The sequence below is a fragment of the Polypterus senegalus genome, chromosome 5 (assembly GCF_016835505.1).
Source record: "Polypterus senegalus isolate Bchr_013 chromosome 5, ASM1683550v1, whole genome shotgun sequence".
Lineage (NCBI taxonomy): Eukaryota > Metazoa > Chordata > Cladistia > Polypteriformes > Polypteridae > Polypterus > Polypterus senegalus.
Window position 1 is genome coordinate 169,824,759 of NC_053158.1, and position 25,003 is coordinate 169,849,761.

The 25,003-nt window shown below is 35.7% G+C and overlaps 1 protein-coding gene across 2 annotated transcripts in view; it reads left to right on the forward strand.

The window, feature by feature from the left end:
* lmbr1 (limb development membrane protein 1) overlaps positions 1-25,003 on the forward strand; it is a 167,836-nt gene that overhangs the window by 59,647 nt on the left and 83,186 nt on the right. For both annotated transcript variants that reach the window (XM_039753618.1, XM_039753619.1), the window contains one exon: positions 2,437-2,540. In XM_039753618.1, the coding sequence (XP_039609552.1) occupies positions 2,437-2,540 (104 nt within the window). The remainder of the gene's footprint in view (positions 1-2,436; positions 2,541-25,003) is intronic.

Here is a 25,003-nt window from a genome sequence, read left to right on the forward strand (position 1 = left end):
TGCAAGATGGTTGATTATAAACTGTCCACAGCAGTCGGACTACATCTTGTACCAAGCAGCATTTGTAAAACTAACTCAACAGAGAAAATAAATAAAAGTGTCCATCTGTATCATCGCTTTACTGCATTCTGCTTTCATATATCACCCTGTCCTGTAATATTGGGAGCTCAGCTGCATTCTACACACTTTACAAAATGCAATTTATATACATACAGGTAAGCAGTACATGCCAACTATGCTGGAAAATGTTTTTCTTCCATGAAGGATGACAAGTCAGGGAATGAACTGTTGTAATGAGCAGGATCCACTAAGGAAAGGACAACGAAATAAGCATAAACCAATCGGAGCATGATTATCGTATTGTTTGTTTTGGAAAACCAAGTTTACAGTATGCCCATACACACTAAAAAACTGATGCTATGTGTTCAGAAATATCTGACTCTTTCAGGAGTTGAAAATGATGGGGTAGTGTTGATGGAAGGTGAAAATGTAGACACATATATCTGTTTTTAGAAGTAAATGCAATCGTATGGACGGGGTTTTAGACTGTCATAAATTTTATTTTGATATTAACAATTGGAGCAGCTCATTTCATTGCCTGTGTAAACAAGCCATGATGCAGTATTAAAAAGTGTTTCACCACACCATTATTTTGTTTCCTCTTACATCTTCATGAGAATACTAGCTGAAGAACTAATAATCATTAAAAATCACATCTGCTCAATCACATCATTTCTGTCACAAAACATGTATGAAGCTATTTCTGAGCTAACTCTGTAATGGAATAAACCTGATTATCATGAATGCCTGCATGCTTTGTTTTGGCTATATTTTTTGTTAATAATAATACTAATTAGCATGATTCCTGCAGCCAATTGCTCAAAGTCCCCAGCCTTGAAAACAAAGCAATTCCAGACATGACTTCTGCTGCATCATTTGGATGCAGTGTTGTATTATTACCAGCATGAGACATTTTATATAAAGTATAGTTTTATTCATATTTTCTCATGTATTACTATGCCTTCTGGAATAATTCATCCATGTGCAGTCACACATAAATGCAGTACCAATTTTACTAACCAATACTGTAAAAAAAGCAGTACCAATATTTTTTGGAATGTTGGTTACGACTGGTACTGAACATACTGGCTCTTTTGACAGCCCTAGAACTTACATGAAGTATAAGACACTTATCAAACAAGATGATATCAATGAAAACAGTACAGAAAGTAAGAAAGCAAAAACATATTCAGGCACGAAATTTGCAAAATAAATTTATTTAACAACAAAAGAAATAAAATAGGAAAGCTGTTCCATTAACAGTCGGTAGGTATCTCTTATATTTATTTCTCCTCTGGTTTGTCCTGCTTCCACTTCAAAACCAGTCCCGCCCACATGCAGCCAACATGGCATTTCTCGATTCCTATTCGTCCTCTTCCAAACCCTTCCCCGAGCTGCCTGCGGCCTCCCATACACCTTGCTATTTTCGTTATACTGCGACGGTTGTTTCCTAAGCCTTTGTCACAAAACAAACGACAGTATCTTCTCTGCCGACGGGTTTTTGTACGTCATCCGCAACTGCCTGTTCCTATCAGTGGGTTATTTCTTGACGCAAGCGGTTCACAAAGGCAATGCACTCTCACTACGACATAGGACAGTAGATTTCGTTGCATCACATTGGCACAGATTTGGAGACTTTCTTCCTGTTATTCTTTCCAACGCAAGTCGAGTTATCACAACAAGTCACGAGTACTATCAATGCATGGCAACATCAACAGTTTATAGTGGTGAAGCTGAAATTCAAGTGCTTTCCGAGATTAGATCTTTCAACTCATTATCTGTCATCTCCAGCAAAGTTTTCAAGAAGTATTTCTTTCTTCTTGATTTCTGAATTCCTTTCTCACCATTTTCCATTCCTTTTCTTACACCGGCGTATGCTATGGCAGGCGTCCACTAGTGTTGGATATTTAGGGAATATGAGGTTTAGAGGTTAGAGTAAAGTGAATCATTTTAATTATTAATTTATTACAAAGAAAATGGAAGATATGACATCTGGATCATCAGGATCTATATGTTTTTTTTCCTGATGTTACATTCATGGATTGATTCCAGCCTTGTATATAATACCCTGAAATATACACTGGCCCCTATCATTCCAGACAAGATTAAGCAAGTTTAAAGATGGTTGGAAATAGTTTTTTATATTTTTAAATGTGCTCTCAATTTATGTATTCGTGTACATTAAAACTGCTACAAGAGGTGTTTATATTACAGGTTCATATAGGTTTAATTTCAGTTTCAAAATAATTTCCTTTATTTTATCAATGAAGTAAATCTTGTCCCCATCATTAAAAATTCTGTTGCACTTGAATATAATAATGAAATACCATGCATTATTTTCTTAAATATTTTTACCTCTCTGTTTTTGTTTTTAAGGTCTTTGGAATCTGGTTTCTCTGTTTTCCAACTTCTGTTTATTTATGCTTATGCCATTTGCTTATTTCTTTCTGGAATCAGAAGGATTTGCTGGTTCAAAAAAGGTATACTTTTTCATTTAATAATATTGTTTAATAAAATCTGTATCTATTTGTAGTTAAATCCTTGTTAGTGTTTTTTTTTTTTGTTTATGATCTCGTTGTGAAAAAAACACAAGTTTTAAAACCCAAGGGAATATTGTGGCAGAATATATCTCATAAAATAGCATTGCAGAGGACATTTTAAAAATTCGAAGATTCTATTCTTTTGCAATTTTTGATGTAAATCGAATGCTTAATAATGGCACTGGAGAAGTGTTGCATTCATTAGTGTTTTACTGTACAGGAACAGAAGCTAATGGTTGTTTTTTTCATAATCCAAAGCAGATACAGACTCGTATTCCTTCATCATGTGTATAACCTAGAATATCATCCAGTATATTGTTCTCCAGTAATTCGGCCTTTGAATAAGCTGTTTAAGTATATGAAATAGAATTAGATTAAATTATGCAAATTTGTATTTTACATTGTCTTAAAAATAAAAAAAACTGAGAAACACATATTAAACGTTTTTGTATTAGGTATTTGGTATGGACAAATTTTCAGCTGTGCCACAATATATGATACTAGCCAACCCGCTGCGTAGCATACGCCACATAATTATGTATTGATGGGTGAACACCTCCTGAAAGACACAGTTGTCCAAATGGGGTTGGTTTTGAGGATACGACTGTAGGTGAATGAAAAGATGTAACTCTGGAGAGGACAACATACAATACAGCGTTTTACACGCTGCATACAGCGATTTACATTTGAGACAAACTGTTTTATACTCAGATGGTGCTGTCGCGTCCATCCACGCTCTCGAAGCATACACACTGCCCCTTAATGTGCCCTCTCGCAAGAGCAACCAACAGACCAGCTGCCTGTGTGTGCCTCTGTCTGTCTCTGACGCTGCCTGTGTGTGTGCGCGGCTTTCACTTGCGCTGCCTCTGTATGAACCGGTCAGGCACAGAGAAGGTCAGGTGCTGAGAGAGCGTCTCGACTGTTGCAGGGCCTGCATTGGTGAAGCAGGTGAGACGGCAATGAAACAGAGGCACAGGGCTTAGTGGTTTTTAAAGACTGCTTCCTTCATTGTGTTTTAACCTAAGTTTTAAAGGATTGTTTTAAGGATCCCATGGGATACCCCTCGCAAACTGTTTTACACGCTGCATATAGCGATTCACTTCCGCGAGAAACATGCCTCTATGAACAGTGAACGTGGCTCAGAGTTGCATGTGGACTCTACGACAGACGAACATAAATGACGCCGGTTTTCCTGTGTCATCGCGTCCGAGTTGGTGTATCCAATGGTCTTAGAGTTGGTGGGCGTGGCTCCTACCTGCGTGCGCCATAGGTGTCTCACTTGTCGGCGGCTTAGTGAATCGACTCCTCTTCCGGCGTGCTTTCCATGGGTGTCTTGCCTTAGTAAATTATATATATAGATATACAGACATGCCACTCTGTTTGTACGTTACTTGCTATTGCCTAATTGCTTCAGCCAGGAACAGTCTTTTGAATATATTTTACACTTACAATAACTGGAAAACATCTTTTACTTTTTTTTGTGGTCAGTAGGTGTTCTAAAGTGTTACCGTGAATTTAGTTACTGGAGCTAGACATATAGAAGGATTTGAGCCATTGTCAGCAATATGCTGAGCTTTTCTTTATAACCCCAAATTCTTACTTTTGTCAGCAATATTAAGTCTCCCAAGTGCATAGGTAACAGAGATGCCAAAACCATAACATTACCACCATCATATCTGATAATTAGAACTATGTTATTTTGAGTTCAGGTTTATACCGGACAGTGAATTTTTTTTTGTTGTGATCTTTTTTTGTTGATTCAGCTCAACAGTGACCATTTTTTTTTATAAATGTGAGTCTTCATTCACATTGCCTTAGCAAATTTTATTTGGAAAATATTTTGATTTTTGAGAACAAACTTTTTCTCTCTTGAATACTATTGCTATTCAGCTTATACCACATTGTTTTGATATCATCATTGACATTGTTTGTGATTTCTTTAGAAGTGGTTGTTTTGGGTATCCTCTTAGTTTTCCTGTTGCTTTGTGGCATATATTTGTAGAAAAAATAAATACTGCACAATGTTGATATTGTCACTTAGATGTTCTCTATAGATATTTTGTCTTACAAAGCATTTTACTCTCAGTTCCAGACAGAAGAGCCCTTTCGTGACTCTTATTAAGATTGTCTATGGTATATTTAGGTTGTGGAATAGTTTATTATGGTAACTTGTATAGGTAAGATCAAACTAATCTTTCCTACGTTAATATATCAAGTGCCCTCTCAAATTTTGTTCACGTGATTGCTTATTTGATCCATCTATCTGAGCACTTTATTGTGGTGAGAGTATTGTAGTTCAATTTTTTGCACTTGACCTAAATCTTATGTAGCTCTTTCTTTAGAAAAATGTAAACATAAAGCAAATACAACATGTACTGTTTGTGCTAATAAATACTATCTTTTAGAATATTAACTTAATATTAAACAGGGATTTAATAATAAAAATGTAACAATTTAACCACAACAACAAGGGTTCACAGACTTTCAAGCAGCACAACATACTATATATGTTGAGTATATAGTAGGTCAGATCATTCATGCAACTAACACATATGTAAGACATTTCATATGTCATATGCTACATGTTACATATCTTAACTTTTAGAGTTTTGAATATTTTTCTAAAAAACTGCATTTTGTGAAAAGAACTCAAAGCAGTGGTTTCACACATACAGTAAATCAACATAAAACACCTGTTGATGCGTGCGCTGGCTGCTGCCAGTCATCTCTGGCAGCATCAGCTGCATGGGGGTGGCTCGAAGTCCAGCAAGAATGTATGTTGGGCCGTGTGATGCAATCTAGTTTGTACCTCTTCTCATCATAAGTGGCAGTCGTCCTAGGCGCACATTGCTGTAGGCACATCAATTACACAAACGTGTTCAGCACAATCAGCTGGGAACCGAAAAGCTTATACCGATACGTCACTTTCGATCTCCATCTCCATATCACTTGCATCAAAATCAGAGTCTGACAAGTCACAGTCCGATTCAGCGATAATACACAAAATGTCATCCATGGAGTATTTTGCTTTGTGCATTCACTTTACTTAGAGATTGTTTACTCTTTGCCACTCATGCACACTCAGGTAATTGAGGTAAAATCAAGGAAGCTAACTTTCCTTCTAGCAAAGAGAGTCAAACTAAGATTACCTACACCTGAATTTCAACAACGTCGACATCTGCCCTGAAAGATTTAAAATAAGCAGCTCAATTTTAAATTCAAAAAAAGAATTTTAGTAAGAGAAAGCAATGTTCCATTATTGTTTAGTCATTCTCTGGTATATACAGTAGTACTGTCTTGTGCTGGCCAACATTCCATATCAGTTTGTATTTGATGGCTCCTGTAAGACAGAAAATGCTGGATCTTTAATTGTGCAGGGGTACAATTGATTAACTCATGTAGTTGTAATACTTTTTTCCTTTAGCAATCCTTCAAATCCAACACACTCTATTTAAGGTATTTTTTTCAATAGGTAATTCAAAGCTATCAGGCACTGTTAGTCCCCTTATTTATTATGAATATGAATATACTTTTTGATTAATTGAGTCCCCTTGCTTGTGATTCCAAAGTTAAGTATTTAATTTATTTTAAAAGATAAACCGCAAACAAGTATGTGGGTAATGAATATACTATGTAATTAAACTCTACTCTGTGTGTGTGTGTTTATCTCCCTCCAGTCCTTCCGAGCAGTCTTGATTGGTTTGTATGGTCTAATTAGTTAGTTTGGCTTTGGTGTTGCAAATAACAAAGGAAGTGTTGGGCATATGAGACTAAGGCACATGAAGAGCAGTCAAGACATAGGAGGCATGCTGAGAGTCACCTTTAAGGCTGGAAAATATTAAGAAGAATTCAAATGATGTTTTTAGAGCGGGTGATGGGGCCCCATCTACAATTGGGGGTAATAAGAATGTGGAAAGTAGGTGAGCAAGATGCCACAAAATGACTACAATCTGAGATAGCAGGATTTACAGGAATATGCTTGAGAAAGAGAGCGAGCATAGACTAAGGAACTGTGAAGGTATACTTAGGTCAAGAGAGAGCAAATATTTTTAAACTTGTTTTATTGTAGTAATCTTTAACAGGTAACATGGATAATATTTTAATTTAATTAAATGCAAAAGCATCCATTCATCATTTTTTTCTGCATAATTAATTTGTATACGGCTAGTGAGTCAGAGACTTTTCCAGCAATGATTGTTGCAATGTAGGAACATGTATATTTAATTCTTAATTAATCTGTAATCACATCCTTTGCAAGAAATGTTAGCTGCCTCCTCTCTACCTTCAAGTACTCCTGCTGCTCCAAAACCTTTGTCCTTCTTTCCTAATGATTTTGCTTCCTTCTTCTTTTCCAAAGTCACCAATACCCAAAAACAGTTCAAGACCCAAATAACATCCTCTGACTCTCCTCTGTGTCCTTCTACACTTTCCTCCTCCTCTCTGAAAATGACTCTTCACCTGCTCTATAACTGCAGACACATGAACTGTGCTCTGGACACCATTCCTTCACACCTTCTACAGTCTATCTCTCCTTCCTTGATCCCCTATAGCTCTTCTCTTTTTAATGCTTTATTGACCTGTTATACCTTCCTTACTGGTTTCAAGAAGTCTTGCATAATTCTTATTCTAGAGAAACTCTGTCTTAACTCATATGCCATTAAGACTTACTGTTATGTCTTCCTTTTGCCATTTTAGTCCACGACTCTAGAAAGGATAAACAACTTTTTTCTTTCCTCTCTGACAACAATCTACTAGATTTATCTCATTCTGGATTCCTCAAGGGTCACTGTACTGCGGCTGTACTGCGGCTGTGCTGCTTTGCTAATGTTCTTAGAAATGCTCAAGCTGCTTCTCTGTCCTCCATCCTTATCCTCCTTGACCTTTCATCACCCTTCAGTACGGTTAACTACTCTCTGCTTATCATTTTGTTTAATAAACTTGGAATTAGTGGTTCTGCTATGGACTGGTTCAACTCCTACCTCAAGGACCGATCCTTTTGTGTCTCCTGGTTTCACTTTTTTCTTTTCAAAAGAAACTTTCTATAGGTGGGCTCCAAGGATCAGTACAGTATCCGTTTCTCTGCATTCGTTCCTTAGGCAATGTCATTTCTTCTCATGGCTTCTCCTACCACCTCTATACTGATGATGCACAGATTGTCCTCTTATTTCCCTCTTACAGTCAAAGGGTTCAGCCCAGATCTCCAGTTGTATCTTTCGCTCATTTCATCAAGGAAGATCATCTCCTTAAAGATTTTGGTTTACACCCAAACGACTTATATAAAATAAAAGTCTATTATATTATATTCTGGTTCTTGTTATACCTTTTGAGATGAGCTACCAACCTTGAAATTTCTGTATATATAACAATTGTCCATTTTGGTTGTTTACACGACATCTGCTGATTTCTTAGTCATCTTTCAGCGCATTTTGTTGTTCACTTAACCCCTGTCTGGCCTCCTGACATGCCTGCAAAGGTTTCTGACATTCATTAAAACTTTATGCTATTTCTTTAAAATATAAGCTATGTTAACCTAAAAACAAAGGCTTTTCCTGCAGATCATTGCTCTGGAGAAGCTGCAAAAAGCATCTCAAGATGACATAAACAAAAAAAGCATGCATGAAGTATAGTCTTAACAAGAGGTTATAGGTGTAAAAGAAATCAATATTATTAAGCATAGCTAAATTTTATATATTAGAATATTTTCTTTTAAGTACTGTATGTAATGGTGTGATGCACGAACTACCATGATTGTATTTTTAAATAAAAAATAGATTTTATATTATAAGACATTTGATACAGTGAGAGATGTTGATTTCTTTTCCATCTCTTAATCAACTTTCAGCACATTTTGTCATTCACTTGACCCCTACCTGACCTCCTGACATGCCCACAACAGTTTCCGACATTCATTAACCATTTATGCTATTTCTTTCCACAAGTGGCACCCAATTTACTTGTGTATAGGCAACTTTTAAAAACACATCTTTATATTAAATACTAGCTGTCCCCCATGGCTCCGTCCGCGTAGCAGTGAAACAGGACAAACTTTAAAAATCAATGAACAAACAGGTATCATTAGCTAAGTGGAGGCAAGGTGCGTTCCAAAATGTGGTGACAGGTCGTCTGACTTGAATGGAGGCTCCCCACTCTTGACATCACACTTCCTCCTCCCCTTGGCCCGCAACATCTGTCTTGGTTTAGTGCGAATAAATTGCTCCTGCAAGCTAACTATGATACTTAGCTCAACGAGAGAAGTCGCAAAATCAACCAGAATGTTCAAGCAAATTATAGGTAAAAAATCCAATCTAAATCCGTTAAGTAGTTTTCTTGTGAAAAGCAGACAGACAGACATTGGATTTTATATATATAGAGAGATTTTAGATAGTTTGACTTCTACTGGGTAGCTGCTGCAGAAATGACAAGTGTTCAGGATACTAATTTTTGTAGTATTCTAGCTTCAGGCATAATTATGTAGTTCTAATTCCCTTGTGTTCATTTTTTATCATGTTCTCTGCTGTTTTGATGCTTTCCCCTTCATTCTTGTATGTATTTAATTTGCTTTTTAAGTCACCTTGGGTAAAGGCATGTAAATGATAATAGTAATAATAATAATAATAAAGAAATTATATAATTTTTGTAAGGGAAGGTCAGTTTAGTCTTTGAAAACATTTAGCAGGGGTACATGGCTTCACATTTTAATAAAGATTTCATATCATTACTGACTGATAATAATATAAACGTAGCCCAAGTGGTGCAGGATTCCTTTTGTCTATAGGGTGTAGAGTGTCTGTAGAGTTGAAAACCAACTAAATTTGGCTCTGCTAATGATACAGAAGATAAAATATAAGGGAATATGCATTTTACAGTGCCTTAGCTAGAAATATCAAAACCCATTGCATGAATGTATTTGTCCACTCAGTATTTTGACTAAACTGAAAATTTGAAACATATACTATTACCCCAAGTATGGGTTATGTGTTATGTGGATCATAACATGACATTGGTTGCATATCTATAAAACATCAGTGATGAGGATTTCAGGTTAGGTGAATTGGTGATGAAAAATTGGCCTGTGTGTGTGTCGATGTCTGCTCATGTGCATGCCGGTGTGTATTTGCACTGTTATGGGCTGGCGCCCTGTTCAGGGATTGTTCTTGGATTGCACCTGTTTCTTCATGGGATTGGTCCTAGTTGCTCCATGACCCTGCTCTGATGAAGCAGGTTTGGAAGATGGACAGATGGACTCAGTATTCATTTTGATACACTGAAAATTAAAATTTCAGTACATCAGTATGTATATGTACATATACTTGCTTTTTATTTGGAAAATTGTAAGCGTTACATATTTTTTTTTATTTCACATGTCGTTTTCACGTGTGTGCTTTATGATTTGTGATCTGATTAATATAATATAAGGAGTTTACATGACAGTTCTCAAGTCCAGTTGTCTAGCAATAGCAAAAGAAACTATCAAGCTGCTTATACTGGTGATAGACTATACACTCAAAGTGAGATTTCAGAGGACACTTGTTCAAATGTTTACCGTACAGGTAAAGTGTTTGTTAACAGCTCAGTAAAAAAAGGAAGCTGGAACAGTTTATAACCAACCAAGAAAAACTGTATTTTTTGTATCTGTATAAATTAATGCATTATTTTCCACTATTTTGTTAAGACATTTCAGCAGCTTATTTGTAATGGTATATGTTGTGTACTGTAAATCCCAAGCTAAAGTATGTAGCATTAAAAATATCAGGAATTCCATGATTTGTTTCCACTAGATGGCACTCAGAATGCATGTAATTATAAATCCTGTTAAAGGAGATACAGATTAAAACATTTGGCAAGCCCTGTAATTCGTTGTTATTGACGATTATATTGTTAGTACGCTAAAGTTCCTACTGTTGTAACATTAACATTTTTGAGACACTTTATCTTATATAAATGCATTATTATTAAAGTTAAATTACTTACAACTGGCAGATTAAAAAATAATTTCTGTTTAATATCATGAAAGCGTAATATAGTAAGATGTTTTTCAAGTGAAGCTGTCTAATTCTTAAACTCTTTGCATAAGATACTAATTAATTGGAAAGAAATAAAACAGGAAAACAAAACTGAAAAAGCATGTCATATACATTCTGAAAAATGCTGAGTTGATTTGTGAGTGTGATTTAGCAAATTGCTTTCCATCCAAAAACTTCAAAAGAATACTCTGTATAATAAATTAGAATTGTCAAAAAAGAACCAACTTCCTTTTTAAATTAATTAACCAAACAAAGTGGAATGGGTACTCAAAAGCATCCATAAAGCTAAATAACCTGACATTACAATAGGCTGGCAACAAAGATTTTTTAATACACTTCTGTCCTGTGTCACAGTTTGAAATTGCCCTGGTTTACATCCCTTTTGGCAATCTTACATAAAAATGACTGTGTACTGTATTTTATAGCCAGATGACTTTTTCTGTTTCTAATTTATATTGGTGAGCTCTGCATTAAAGCAGTGTCCGAAATTTGTAGAAAGCAAGTGCCTACTTCTGTCACTTTATTTCACTGTGCCCTTTCATTTTGCTTCAACTGTTCTTTGCTACTGATCATCCATAAATTTGTTAGGAGGAAGTGCTGCTTAATGTTAACTACACATTCAGGTATGCACAGAGGAAATCGGGCAGCAACATGATGACAAGCACACCCCCTGCTGAAACATTTAAGGACATAAAAATGCCATAAACATTTGACTTATACTTTTATAATGAGAAATTAACTTTTTACTAATCGTATATTAGAGTTTAATCTTTTAAGGCTGCATATAATTCACTTTTGAGTTTCAGTCATATTTTCATGTATTCCTACAATTAAAATGCTTTACAGTGTTTTTTAAAGTTCTCTTTGCCTTATCATGTTAAAAATAGCATATTAAGTTTTGAAATATTTGAGTTTTATTTTTCTTGTATTTATAGGAAAGTATGCTTAAATGTATAGTCCAATCACAAAACCAGTTTGAGTTCATAGTTTCTTAACTTTCTGTTTGTGTAAAAAGCAATGTATTGTATCTTTACAGTGTTTAATGAAATTGTAGATTTGAATGCAGTTTATTGTCACTTAAACATCTGTATTATTAAAAGGTTAATTTGCATATACTGTATCCTCAAATTGTTATATGTACTTATTTATGTGGCAGTTAGGGCATGATGCCAAATCCCCATAAAATTAAGAACTACTCACTTCTTATCCACCCCAGAATAAATGTTAAGGAATTTAGTAAAACTGCAAAAGTGCATTTTTTACCTCTTCCTTTAAAAGTAACAACAGTATTTATTTATTGACCTAAATATTTTGTATACTATTAAAAATGTAAATTTGGAAGAAATTGATGATTTTTTTGTTACTTAGATTTGAAAAAGTTGTGAATTATATGATTTGGTGTTTCAAGTATCTGTTTGTTACTACTAATAAAGAAAAGTTAATTGATATGAATTTCAGATATCAATTTGCTCTAGCAGTGTAAACAGGCTTAGCAGCTAACTTTCATTATTTTCAAATAAAGTTATACATGCTTGAAAATGAAACTAGTTTGAAGTCTAATTAGGAGTTTTTTACTTGATGAACAGTAGGCATTTGGATGTTTTAATCATATTAGCATCTTCACAACTGTTTTCATTTTTATGTACTGTATAAAAACTTTGAGGGCTACTGAACTGAAAATAACAATTGACTAAGCTTCATTTTGCTAGTTGCTGAATCTTTGTCTCTATTTCGAACTAAGACTTTGTTACTGTTATGCAGTGATATTTTATCCTGCACTAAATGGCTTTATTAGACAACTAAAATTATTTAAGTTAAATGAATACAACACTGTGTGTTGTATTATTCTTTGCTTGTAATGGTCATCATGAAAGTAACTATAATAAATGAGAATTGATTGACAGTTATGAAAAACATTTAGGTAATGATGTATATACACGAAAGGAACTATAAATAAGAATTGATTGACAGTTATGAAAAACATTTAGATAATGCTGTATGTATTATTTTATTAAGATTGGATTTTATTAATTATTAATCTAGTTGTTTTGTTTATAAAATATGGCCTATTTTGGGTTACTTTGTCAACATCAATAAATGTGTAGTTGAAGCATGTGATTATAAAGAGAAATATAAAGTTCTTCCATCATATATGTTGAGCATAGTGATTCATTATTTAGAGTGTTTCTATCTTTGTTGGATTTTGTTTTTACTTGTGAAAGACAGCATTTAATTTAACAGTAAAACTTAATTATTCCCATAATCCCCATTACTTGTATTTTCATTAGCAGAAAACTTCACATACAGTATGAAAAGGAAGCACTGTGATAGGTCCTGCTTTATAGAGTTTCAGGAGCTGGTTGTATTCAGTATTTACAGTATATAAAGTTTGCATTTTCTTTTTCTATGCATGGGTACTTTCCCACATTAAAAAGAAGGATAGGCTTAACTGTAAGCTCTGCATGTGTAACTGTGTACTACATTGGTATAACATTCTATCCAGGGTTGCTTTCTGTCTTGCCCTTTATGGTTGTTTGGTAGCCTTTATCACCAACCAAAACCCTGAGGAAAAAAAATTTCCTCAGAAAATAGGTAGATTGGATGAATATATGAAACACTTCTTTTATTTTTATCATTGGTGCTTCATAGCTCCAGGAGTCTAGGTTTCAGTACTGACCTAGGCCTTCACTGTGAGGAGTCTACGCATTCTTTCTGCACAGGTTTTTAACCCATCATTTTCACCATGCTATATTAATTGTTGAATCTAAATTTGCCCCCTGCAGTGGGCTGGCGCCCTGCCCAGGGTTTGTTTCCTGCCTTGCGCCCTGTGTTGGCTGGGATTGGCACCAGCAGACCCCCGTGACCCTATCATTAGGATATAGCGGGTTGGACAATGGATTGATGGATGGATAAATTTGCCCCTTGGATGTGATTGTCTTTTTTTTTTTTAATATATATAATTATGTCCTGACCAGGGCTGTTTCCTGCCTTTTACCGGTTGTGGCTGGGAAAGGCCAAGGCCTCTGAAACCCTGAAGTAGCTAAAAGAATATTGATAATAGATTTACTTGTAATCAGCAAGGTACATTTGTTATTGTCATATACCAAGGCAAAACAATCAGCACTTTTTCTTTCAACAGGTAAAAATAAATTTTCAGATCTTGCCCTGTAATGAATAATATCTGACATTTTACTTATTATTGTATTTATGCATGAATTACTTTTTTTAAAATGTAATTAAAATAGAACAAAACTCAGCAATTCAAGAAAAAAGAAGCAATTTCCAGCGTGCTTAGACTGCTCAAAGTAAACTTCATTTACAATGCTTTGATCCTCAATCTGTCCATTACAGGAAGCCCTTGCCAGACCAAGTTACTATCAAGACAGTCATTTTGCTAGAGGTGAAGGTGCATGGGGTGGTAAAAATGCCAAACATGTGAACAGTTTATTTAAATATATTAATTCTGGATTAGCTTTTTGAGTGTAGCTGCATGATTAAAGGTTTGCGGAACACTTTTATGGGGCTCATGAATGAGCAAGGCAGCAGAGTGATATTGGAAGGAAAGTAACATAAAAATACCCACAAAGAATTTTATGACCTGTATTAAGATTTAAGCAAGATACTGAATTTATTTTCCTTGCTTCTACACAGTAAATTATATTTAGATAGTACTCTTTTGTTAGTGCACAACCCCCACCCAGAAACTTATTATAATAATCAGTGACACTTCCTGTAGCACCCTTATTTCCTTTACGCTTCATATGGTAGCACTGCAGTTTTTAGCAGGTGAAAAGCATAGTAACTGTGCAGAAGATAAAAGCCTACAGTTTTTCACTGCAGCGTAAAATTTGTACTTGTTGCAAACGAAATGCATTTTAAAAACTTTAAGTCTTATTTTGAATGGCATACTATTCTCTTCATTATGAAATTTTTGCTTTATTCACTTCCTTTACTTTTAATTAGAACCATATTCTTTCAGTGCATTACCAACATTTATAGTAGTAAAATTGATGGTAGTCTAGAGATTTTCCTGTCAGCATGAATAGGACCATATCCATCTGAAAATTAATGTTATTTAGATAACTTCTTTGTTGAATGAGAACAATAAGCCAGCTGTTTATTTGGAATGCTGGCAGTTGCATTTTTTATCCAATGGTGAGAAACTTTGCCAGTAAGTAATGTTTACACACCTTCACTAAAGGTCAGAATGTCTGAGTAGAGCTCCCTTTGACTGTGGATTACCATGGAAACTTTCATTTATTGTTGAAAACCTTTCCCCCCCTCTTGCTCAAGAGCAGCATATTTGGGCTCATGTCCTTTCCTTCCCATTTCCTGTGTCTTGCTTTTCAAATTCTAAGATCTGGGTTTGGAGCCTTTAACTGAGAATTGTACAAAAGCAGCAAAGTGTGAATCAGTAATCCTAAAATACATGTGTATCTTGTGGCATATTTGTTTTTTATCAGATGGAGTGATTTCTTTATTGAATTTCAAAGAGTAAAAACGTTGTTATTGAGTAGGAAATATTTACTGTATAGAGGATTATGCAGAAGAAACACCAGCCCCTTTACAAGCTACTGTACAACAATGAGAGGTGATCTAAGCCAGCTCTTATGTTCTACTAGCTTTAAATTCCAAATTTTGGTCCTTTGTGTCTTTATCTTTCACCTTTTTATTTATTTATCTGATTGGGAACAAATTAAATTGAATGCTGGTCTGGATTCTGGAGAGCACTTTCACTGCTGTGGTTTTGTCCATCTTTAGCTGCACCATTTGCTGAAATAATGTAGGATACTTTTTGCTATTTAAAACTCTAATTACTTTATTTGCATTGATTTCACCACTGGTTTCCAATTCACTTGTGCCCATAATAGACGTGCAGCCTCCTTTTTTCCCATGGTGTTTTGGAAGCAGTTTGTTTAAGCAGTGGTTGTTCTATCCTTTGCTATAGTAAAATCTTGTGTTTCAATTTATTTTAACAGTGCTTATGTAAACAGGGCTCTCTTTTTCACTGTTTCTCTAATCCGTGCATAGGTTTATATAGTTCATGTGTTGAATATGTTATTAAGAATATATGAAACACTTCTTTTATTTTTATCATTGGTGCTTCATAGCTCCAGGAGTCTAGGTTTCAGTACTGACCTAGGCCTTCACTGTGAGGAGTCTACGCATTCTTTCTGCACAGGTTTTTAACCCATCATTTTCACCATGCTATATTAATTGTTGAATCTAAATTTGCCCCCTGCAGTGGGCTGGCGCCCTGCCCAGGGTTTGTTTCCTGCCTTGCGCCCTGTGTTGGCTGGGATTGGCACAAGCAGACCCCCGTGACCCTATCATTAGGATATAGCGGGTTGGACAATGGATTGATGGATGGATAAATTTGCCCCTTGGATGTGATTGTCTTTTTTTTTTTTTAATATATATAATTATGTCCTGACCAGGGCTGTTTCCTGCCTTTTACCGGTTGTGGCTGGGAAAGGCCAAGGCCTCTGAAACCCTGAAGTAGCTAAAAGAATATTGATAATAGATTTACTTGTAATCAGCAAGGTACATTTGTTATTGTTATATACCAAGGCAAAACAATCAGCACTTTTTCTTTCAACAGGTAAAAATAAATTTTCAGATCTTGCCCTGTAATGAATAATATCTGACATTTTACTTATTATTGTATTTATGCATGAATTACTTTTTTTAAAATGTAATTAAAATAGAACAAAACTCAGCAATTCAAGAAAAAAGAAGCAATTTCCAGCGTGCTTAGACTGCTCAAAGTATACTTCATTTACAATGCTTTGATCCTCAATCTGTCCATTACAGGAAGCCCTTGCCAGACCAAGTTACTATCAAGACAGTCATTTTGCTAGAGGTGAAGGTGCACTTGTGCCCATAATACACGTGCAGCCTCCTTTTTTCCCATAGTGTTTTGGAAGCAGTTTGTTTAAGCAGTGGTTGTTCTATCCTTTGCTATAGTAAAATCTTGTGTTTCAATTTATTTTAACAGTGCTTATGTAAACAGGGCTCTCTTTTTCACTGTTTCTCTAATCCGTGCATAGGTTTATATATAGTTCATGTGTTGAATATGTTATTAAGAATATATGAAACTTTTTTGCAATTTATTTTATTTATTTTTGGAGCACTCCTGTTGCCAGACATCCTTATGTAGTTGTCTTGTTTGCAGGTCATCAGTAGCTACTGTTATTTTTGTGTATACACGAGGAGAGACTGCTTTCTCTGGGTTGTATATCAAAGGAGACTTTGACTTTCACATGACTTCTGCAATATAAGATTTATTTTAAATTTTGGTAGAATAATGTATTTTGAAATAACCTGTTGTTTGTACAAACAAGTATTTATTTAATTTTATTTTTGAGTTTGATGTGAAAATGCTTAGTAATGAATGTATTCAATTCTTACTAAATCAGTTTAAATGTATTATTTATGTTAATGATTTAAGATTCAGACCCAAGTTGAATCTTTGTGTGCAACTTTGAGTCCAGTTGTTATTCTGTTGCTGTCTGGAATGTTTTGGAAGATTCTTTGCAAGCAGTCTTTTGTGCTCATATTTCATTATTGGTATTGTTTTATTGATGATGCAGTTTATCCCTTTTTTAAAAAAAACATCCTTTTACTTTTCTGATTATGCATAATTAGCACATACAAGTTAGAATTCCACTGTATTCTGTAGATGTGGCAGTAATAACCCTATAAACCCATATGTCCTACTGTAACTACAGGGGTGTGAAAAACTATTTGCCCCCTTCCTGATTTCTTATTCTTTTGCATGTTTGTCACACAAAATGTTTCTGATCATCAAACACATTTAACCATTAGTCAAAAATAACACAAGTAAACACAAAATGCAGTTTTTAAATGATGGTTTTTATTATTTAGGGAGAAAAAAAAATCCAAACCTACATAGCCCTGTGTGAAAAAGTAATTGCCCCCTGAACCTAATAACTGGTTGGGCCACCCTTAGCAGCAATAACTGCAATCAAGCGTTTGCGATAACTTGCAATGAGTCTTTTACAGCGCTCTGGAGGAATTTTGGCCCACTCATCTTTGCAGAATTGTTGTAATTCAGCTTTATTTGAGGGTTTTCTAGCATGAACTGCCTTTTTAAGGTCATGCCATAGCATCTCAATTGGATTCAGGTCAGGACTTTGACTAGGCCACTCCAAAGTCTTCATTTTGTTTTTCTTCAGCCATTCAGAGGTGGATTTGCTGGTGTGTTTTGGGTCATTGTCCTGTTGCAGCACCCAAGATCGCTTCAGCTTGAGTTGACGAACAGATGGCCGGACATTCTCCTTCAGGATTTTTGGTAGACAGTAGAATTCATGGTTCCATCTATCACAGCAAGCCTTCCAGGTCCTGAAGCAGCAAAACAACCCCAGACCATCACACTACCACCACCATATTTTACTGTTGGTATGATGTTCTTTTTCTGAAATGCTGTGTTCCTTTTACGCCAGATGTAACGGGACATTTGCCTTCCAAAAAGTTCAACTTTTGTCTCATCAGTCCACAAGGTATTTTCCCCAAAGTCTTGGCAATCATTGAGATGTTTCTTAGCAAAATTGAGACGAGCCCTAATGTTCTTTTTGCTTAACAGTGGTTTGCGTCTTGGAAATCTGCCATGCAGGCCGTTTTGCCCAGTCTCTTTCTTATGGTGGAGTCGTGAACACTGACCTTAATTGAGGCAAGTGAGGTCTGCAGTTCTTTAGACGTTGTCCTGGGGTCTTTTGTGACCTCTCGGATGAGTCGTCTCTGCGCTCTTGGGGTAATTTTGGTCGGCCGGCCACTCTTGGGAAGGTTCACCACTGTTCCATGTTTTTGCCATTTGTGGATAATGGCTCTCACTGTGGTTCACTGGAGTCCCAAAGCTTTAGAAATGGCTTTATAACCTTTACCAGACTGACAGATCTGAGTTACTTCTGTTCTCATTTGTTCCTGAATTTCTTTGGATCTTGGCATGATGTCTAGCTTTTGAGGTGCTTTTGGTCTACTTCTCTGTGTCAGGCAGCTCCTGTTTAAGTGATTTCTTGATTGAAACAGGTGTGGCAGTAATCAGGCCTGGGGGTGGCTACGGAAATTGAACTCAGGTGTGATACACCACAGTTAGGTTATTTTTAACAAGGGGCAATTACTTTTCACACAGGGCCATGGAGGTTTGGATTTTTTCTCCCTAAATAATAAAACCATCATTTAAAAACTGCATTTTGTGTTTACTTGTGTTATATTTGACTAATGGTTAAATGTGTTTGATGATCAGAAACATTTTGTGTGACAAACATGCAAAAGAATAAGAAATCAGGAAGGGGGCAAATAGTTTTTCACACCACTGTAACTGCACCTACTGTTTTCTTTAGCATTGAGGAAATATAAGATGATGTTTCAGCATAACTAATGGTACCAATAAAATATTGGCAATAATACTGCATACAGCAGAGCAAAATAGTATTCTTATTAGAGGAAGAGATTATGAAAATAGAGACAGAAGTCAGATTAGACTTCCGTGGATGAGAATTTCAGAGGAATGACCTATGACCTGTGAATAACACATTTATTTGTCTTAACAATTCACTTTGCAGACCATGTACAGTTGTTAAAGTAAATGGCATCTACAAAGAGATAATTGGCTGGTTGTCTGGTTCCTAAATAGGGTTTGAGTGTGTGGGATGTACTCTTGAATGGTACATTATAGTTTTTTCCTTTTTCATTGGTGATAACTAACAACAATAGGTGTAACTTAGAAATGATAGGGAACTGACTCCAGCAGCTGTTGTACCAATGCTGCAGCAGATTTTCATTCATTCTTTAGTATTTTTGCTTTTTGCAAAAGTCTTTGCATATGTTGAATAATTAGAAAACATGCACAAACAAACTTAATTATCACCAATATTCTCCATTTCTTTTTCCTTAAATCTGATATGTGCCTATGCATGGAATTTTTACTTTTAAACTGGTTGTACAAAGTGACTTTAATCTGTTTGGCTACATTTCCATGTTCCTTCTCAAAAGTAATTATTATTATTTATTATACTTGATTTTTCTATTAGTAATTATTTGGCACTATGATACTTTTTTATCACAGAGATTTTGGTTTGAACTATTTACTATATTAAATATATTTATTTTGTTAAGTCTAATTATAATTGGTTGATGTATGCTAACAAAATTAACAAGATCAAGTTCCAATTTTATGATAATCAAAATCCAAAAGTAGAAGCTAGTTAGCCTTTAACGTATTTTAAAGGATCAGATCGCAACCTGACATATATTTTGGTAATTGGAAGCAGGTGATTTGAGGGTAGACAAAGAGAAAAAAAACTTCAAAAGTACAGAAAGAACTTCCTAATCATAAATCTTTTTTTTTTTTTTTTAATGTAACAACATTCATGCAAGTTTCAATGTTACAAGCTTTGATCTCCTTCAATTACTTGATTTGTGGATTTGGAGGAAAGGGCCACTGTCTAATTTATATTGTGCTGTCATCTTAAAAACACTACTGTGCAACTTAAGTTATGTAAAGCAATATGTGCCATCTGCTATCTAAGTGTTATTTACTCCACTTTTTTATTATGACTTGTAGTCTCCTGCTTTTTGTCTCTGACACAACACAACACTGCCTCAACTGAAACATAGACTAATAGGTAGTCCTGACATCTGGTCTTTCTTTAACTTAAGCAATTGTACAAGCTACAGTGATAATTCTCTCATGGGACCCTCTAACTCCTGGTTTTGGCTATTAAAGGAGGGATGAGCCAGTCGTTGGTTTTCAGTAACCCTCTACCAGCCTTTGACTAATTGATGTAAAGAGCACCTCTGTATCCTTGTTGTTTTTATAGAGTGTTTCTGTTTTTTAGAGTTTACACTAGAAATAGCAATGCCCATGAGAGGTATACAAGAGTAAAATGATTGTTATCTATATGTTCTACAAGCATAAGGAGAAAGTTATAAATCCTAAAGAGAGAAACCAATATGAAACTTGTAAAATGTGTGACCCTTGCGGTTCCTTCCTCTCAGGTCTCAAGAATGTTTATCTTCCTTATAACTCTCTTCTGGCATATGGATATTATACATAGCTCAGTATGTTATACAGTCCTAGATACAGATACTGTTTTAAAAGATAATGTAATTTGCATGTTCATTGATGAAATGTATGTTGATGTTCAGCTAGAAAGCACTACCTGTAAAAAAAATATATATATATATATATATATAGTATGACTTCTATTAGGGAGTAGTTTTTAAGATGGCACTGCATTTTGAAGGATATTTTACTTTTATCCACCGAACTGATGAACGTTGGTTTTCCAAATAGAGGTAATGGTTAGGGGGATATGTTCAGTTTGCTGAAAGCCAGTTCTGATAAACCCATCCATCCATCCATCCGTTATCCAACCCGCCATATCCTAACTACAGGGTCACGGGAGTCTTCAGGAGCTAGTCCCAGCCAACACAGGGCACAAGGCAGGAAACAAACCCCGGGCAGGGCGCCAGCCTACCACAGGTTCCGATAAACCCCTTTAAGCCATACCTGTAATTTTCAAAGAAGGAACACAAGGTATCCCATCTTGTAACACCCAGGATCAAGCAATCACAGCATATAACGTGGGTATTATAGTGATTGTGGCAGCGGCTGCAAAGCAACTTTACTTAGTGGGCCCAGCCCATTCCTATTGTATTCACCTAGGTGGGCTTAGCCTTCATCAATCAAAAAGCAATCTATACTAATAAAAGGCAAAGCCCTCACTGACTCACGCACTCACTCACTCACTGACTGACTCACTGACTCATCACTAATTCTCCAACTTCCCATGTGGGTAGAAGGCTGAAATTTGGCAGGCTCATTCTTTACAGCTTACTTACAAAAGTTGGGCAGGTTTCATTTCGAAATTCTACGCGTAATGGTCATAACTGGAACCTATTTTTTCGTCCTTATACTATAATAGACTTCTGCTTTATGTCCGTGGGAGGTGGAGTTACGCCTCCCACGTAATTTAGTGCCTGCCCGTATAAGGCCATCCATCAGCGGCAATCCAATAGAAACACTGCGGCTAAATATTCATGGGTGAAGGACTGTGCTAATACAGAGGAAGATGAGATGGTCAGGGTGGTGTTTGGCACAAACTCAGCGAAACTGCGAGAGAAACTTTTAAGTGCCGGGTCTTAGCTAACATTAAATACAGCCGTGGACATTGCACGAGATGGCACCAGCACAGCTGTGAACCTTCGATGCATGTACATCGAACGGCTCACATGAAATGACGCAGTGCACAGACAAAAAGCAACAGTTCCAAAGAGTGCTGAACAAAAACCGAATTACACAATTGAGAAGGCAGCAAAAAAATATGAAGCGTGTGATACATACAAGCATATTCATAAGTGCAAAGCACAAGGTGAAAAAAGTCAATGTCCCGCTAAAGGAAGACAGTGTAAAAAAACGTGCATGCAGTGTGTCACGTCTCAGATAAAGAAGAAGACGAGCTGTTTATTGATGCAGTAAGAAACGAATCGATGAATGAAACCTGTTATCTTTACAACGATTGGCAAACACGGAATGTAACTTGAACACAACACATCCTACAAATACGAACCTGATTGAAAGAAATAATGATAATCAAATCCTTGATGACCGCAACACTCGTAACACTCACAAAACAATTACTGTATATTGACAATCATGTTACGTTATTTTTAAAATGTTCCCTTTTCTTTTTCATAACTTCTTTAACACACTACTTCTCCGCTGCAAAACGCGGGTATATATATATATATGTCTATATATACCCCGATCTACATACTCTCAAATAGACAAACCACACGCCGTGGCACAATGGTAGAGACTTCGCCTCTAGCGCCGAGGTTCGATTCCCGACAGGGGGTGTACTGAGTATATACGCGCGCTTCCCGGTTCATTTTACCCTCGCATCCCCTTGGTTTGAGACGTATGAAAAAATATGCAGTTAACGCAAAAAGACAGATCACCAATTGAAGCTTTATGAATAATGGATACAAAGCACGTTCCTAAGACTGATCAGAGGCAAATTTCATTTCAAAAGACTACCCGACGGAAGCCTTGATAAAAGCGTGGTTTTGTGCAAACTGTCCAAATACGAACCTGATTGAAAGAAATTATAATCAAATCCTTGATGACAGCAACAGTCATAACGGTCACAAAACTATTACATTCACAATCATGTTACATTATTTTTAAAATGTTTCCTTCTTAGCACAAGCACAGCTGAGAAGCTTTGATGCATGTACTCCATAACACGTTAAAAAAAAATAACGCATTTAAACATTAGAATTTTTCAATTCCAAGCAAAGGGGAACTTTTGTCAATGCATGATTTCCTGGTATATAGATTACATTGATGCACATATCAGAGCTACAAAAATGTTAGAGTCAGAATAAAGTGCGTTCCTACGACTGATCGGAGGAAAATTTCATTTCAAACGACTACCCGACGGAAGCCTTGATAAAAGCATGGTTTTGTGCACACTGAAAAGCAAGCAAAATTAGATGCATTACAGAAAGCGGACTTTGTGGCTGTTACTGGGGATCATTGGACTTCCGTGACCGTTAGTAATTCTAATTACATCTAATTAAAAAATGTTCAATGAACACACTGTTTTAGCCTAATGTACAAAATAATTTTGGCTAAGGTTACTCAGAGTTTAAAGGTGAAGCTGGTCAAATTACCTTTTATGTTTCTGCATTATTTTTTAAGAAGAAAAACTGCACTTTATGTTGAAATTTTTGTTATTATTATTTAAAGACAATACCATTCTGAAAATGTACTTAAAATACCATTTTCTTTTTAAGTCTGTCCAATTTTAGCCATGGATGATATTTTTGTTTCTGTTTTGAATTGAAGTGCAGTTTAAAAACATTTTTTTTTTCCAGAAATTAAAAGAGCTTGAGTTTACAATATTCATGTCCATGTCTATTATTTGATTCTGTCGCCCACTAAAACCCTTTTAAATTAAAAAAACATTTGCGATGTGTGATTACATACGATTAATCAAGATTAATTATTACACATCCTCTAATTAATTAGATTAATTTTTTTAATCGAGTCCCACCCCTAATATATATATGTAGATATATATTTTGCCCAGAGGGGACTGGGCGGTCTCTTGGTCTGGAATCCCTACAGAAATTTTATTTTTTTTCCTCCAGCCTCTGGAGTTTTTTTTTTGTTTGTTTTTTCTGTCCACCCTGGCCATCGGACCTTACTTATTCTATGTTAATTAATGTTGACTTATGTTTATGTTTTATTGTGTCTTCTATTTTTATATTCTTCATTTTTTAAAGCACTTTGAGCTACATTTTTTGTATGAAAATGTGTTATATAAATAAATGTTGTTGTTATATATATGTAGATTTGTATATATATGTGTATATACAGTATATATGTAGATATGTATATATGTGTGTGTGTGTGTATATATGTGTATATATATGTATATGTGTGTATATATATATATATATATATATATATATATATATATAAAAATATGTATATGTATATATGTATGTGTATATATATATATATATATACACGGTGGGCCATTTATATGGATACACCTTAATAAAATGGGAATGGTTGGTGATATTAACTTCCTGTTTGTGGCACATTAGTATATGTGAGGGGTAAAACTTTTCAAGATGGGTGGTGGCCATTTTGAAGTCGGCCATTTTGGATCCAACTTTTGTTTTTTCAATAGGAAGAGGGTCATGTGACACATCAGACTTATTGGGAATTTCACAAGAAAAACAATGGTGTGCTTGGTTTTAACGTAACTTTATTCTTTCATGAGTTATTTACAAGTTTCTGACCACTTATAAAATGTGTTCAATGTGCTGCCCATTGTGTTGGATTGTCAATGCAACCCTCTTCTCCCACTCTTCACACACTGATAGCAACACTGCAGGAGAAATGCTAGCACAGGCTTCCAGTATCCATAGTTTCAGGTGCTGCACATCTCGTATCTTAACAGCATAGACAATTGCCTTCAGATGACCCCAAAGATACAAGTCTAAGGGGGTCAGATCGGGAGACCTTGGGGGCCATTCAACTGGCCCACGACGACCAATCCACTTTCCATGAAACTGTTCATCTAGGAATGCTCGGACCTGACATCCATAATGCGGTGGTGCACCATCTTGCTGGAAAAACTCAGGGAACGTGCCAGCTTCAGTGCATAAAGAGGGAAACACATCATCATGTAGCAATTTCGCATATCCAGTCGCCTTGAGGTTTCCATTGATAAAGAATGACCCCAATATCTTTGTACCCCATATACCACACCATACCATCAATTTTTTTGTTCCAACAGTCTTGGAGGGATCTATCCAATGTGGGTTAGTGTCAGA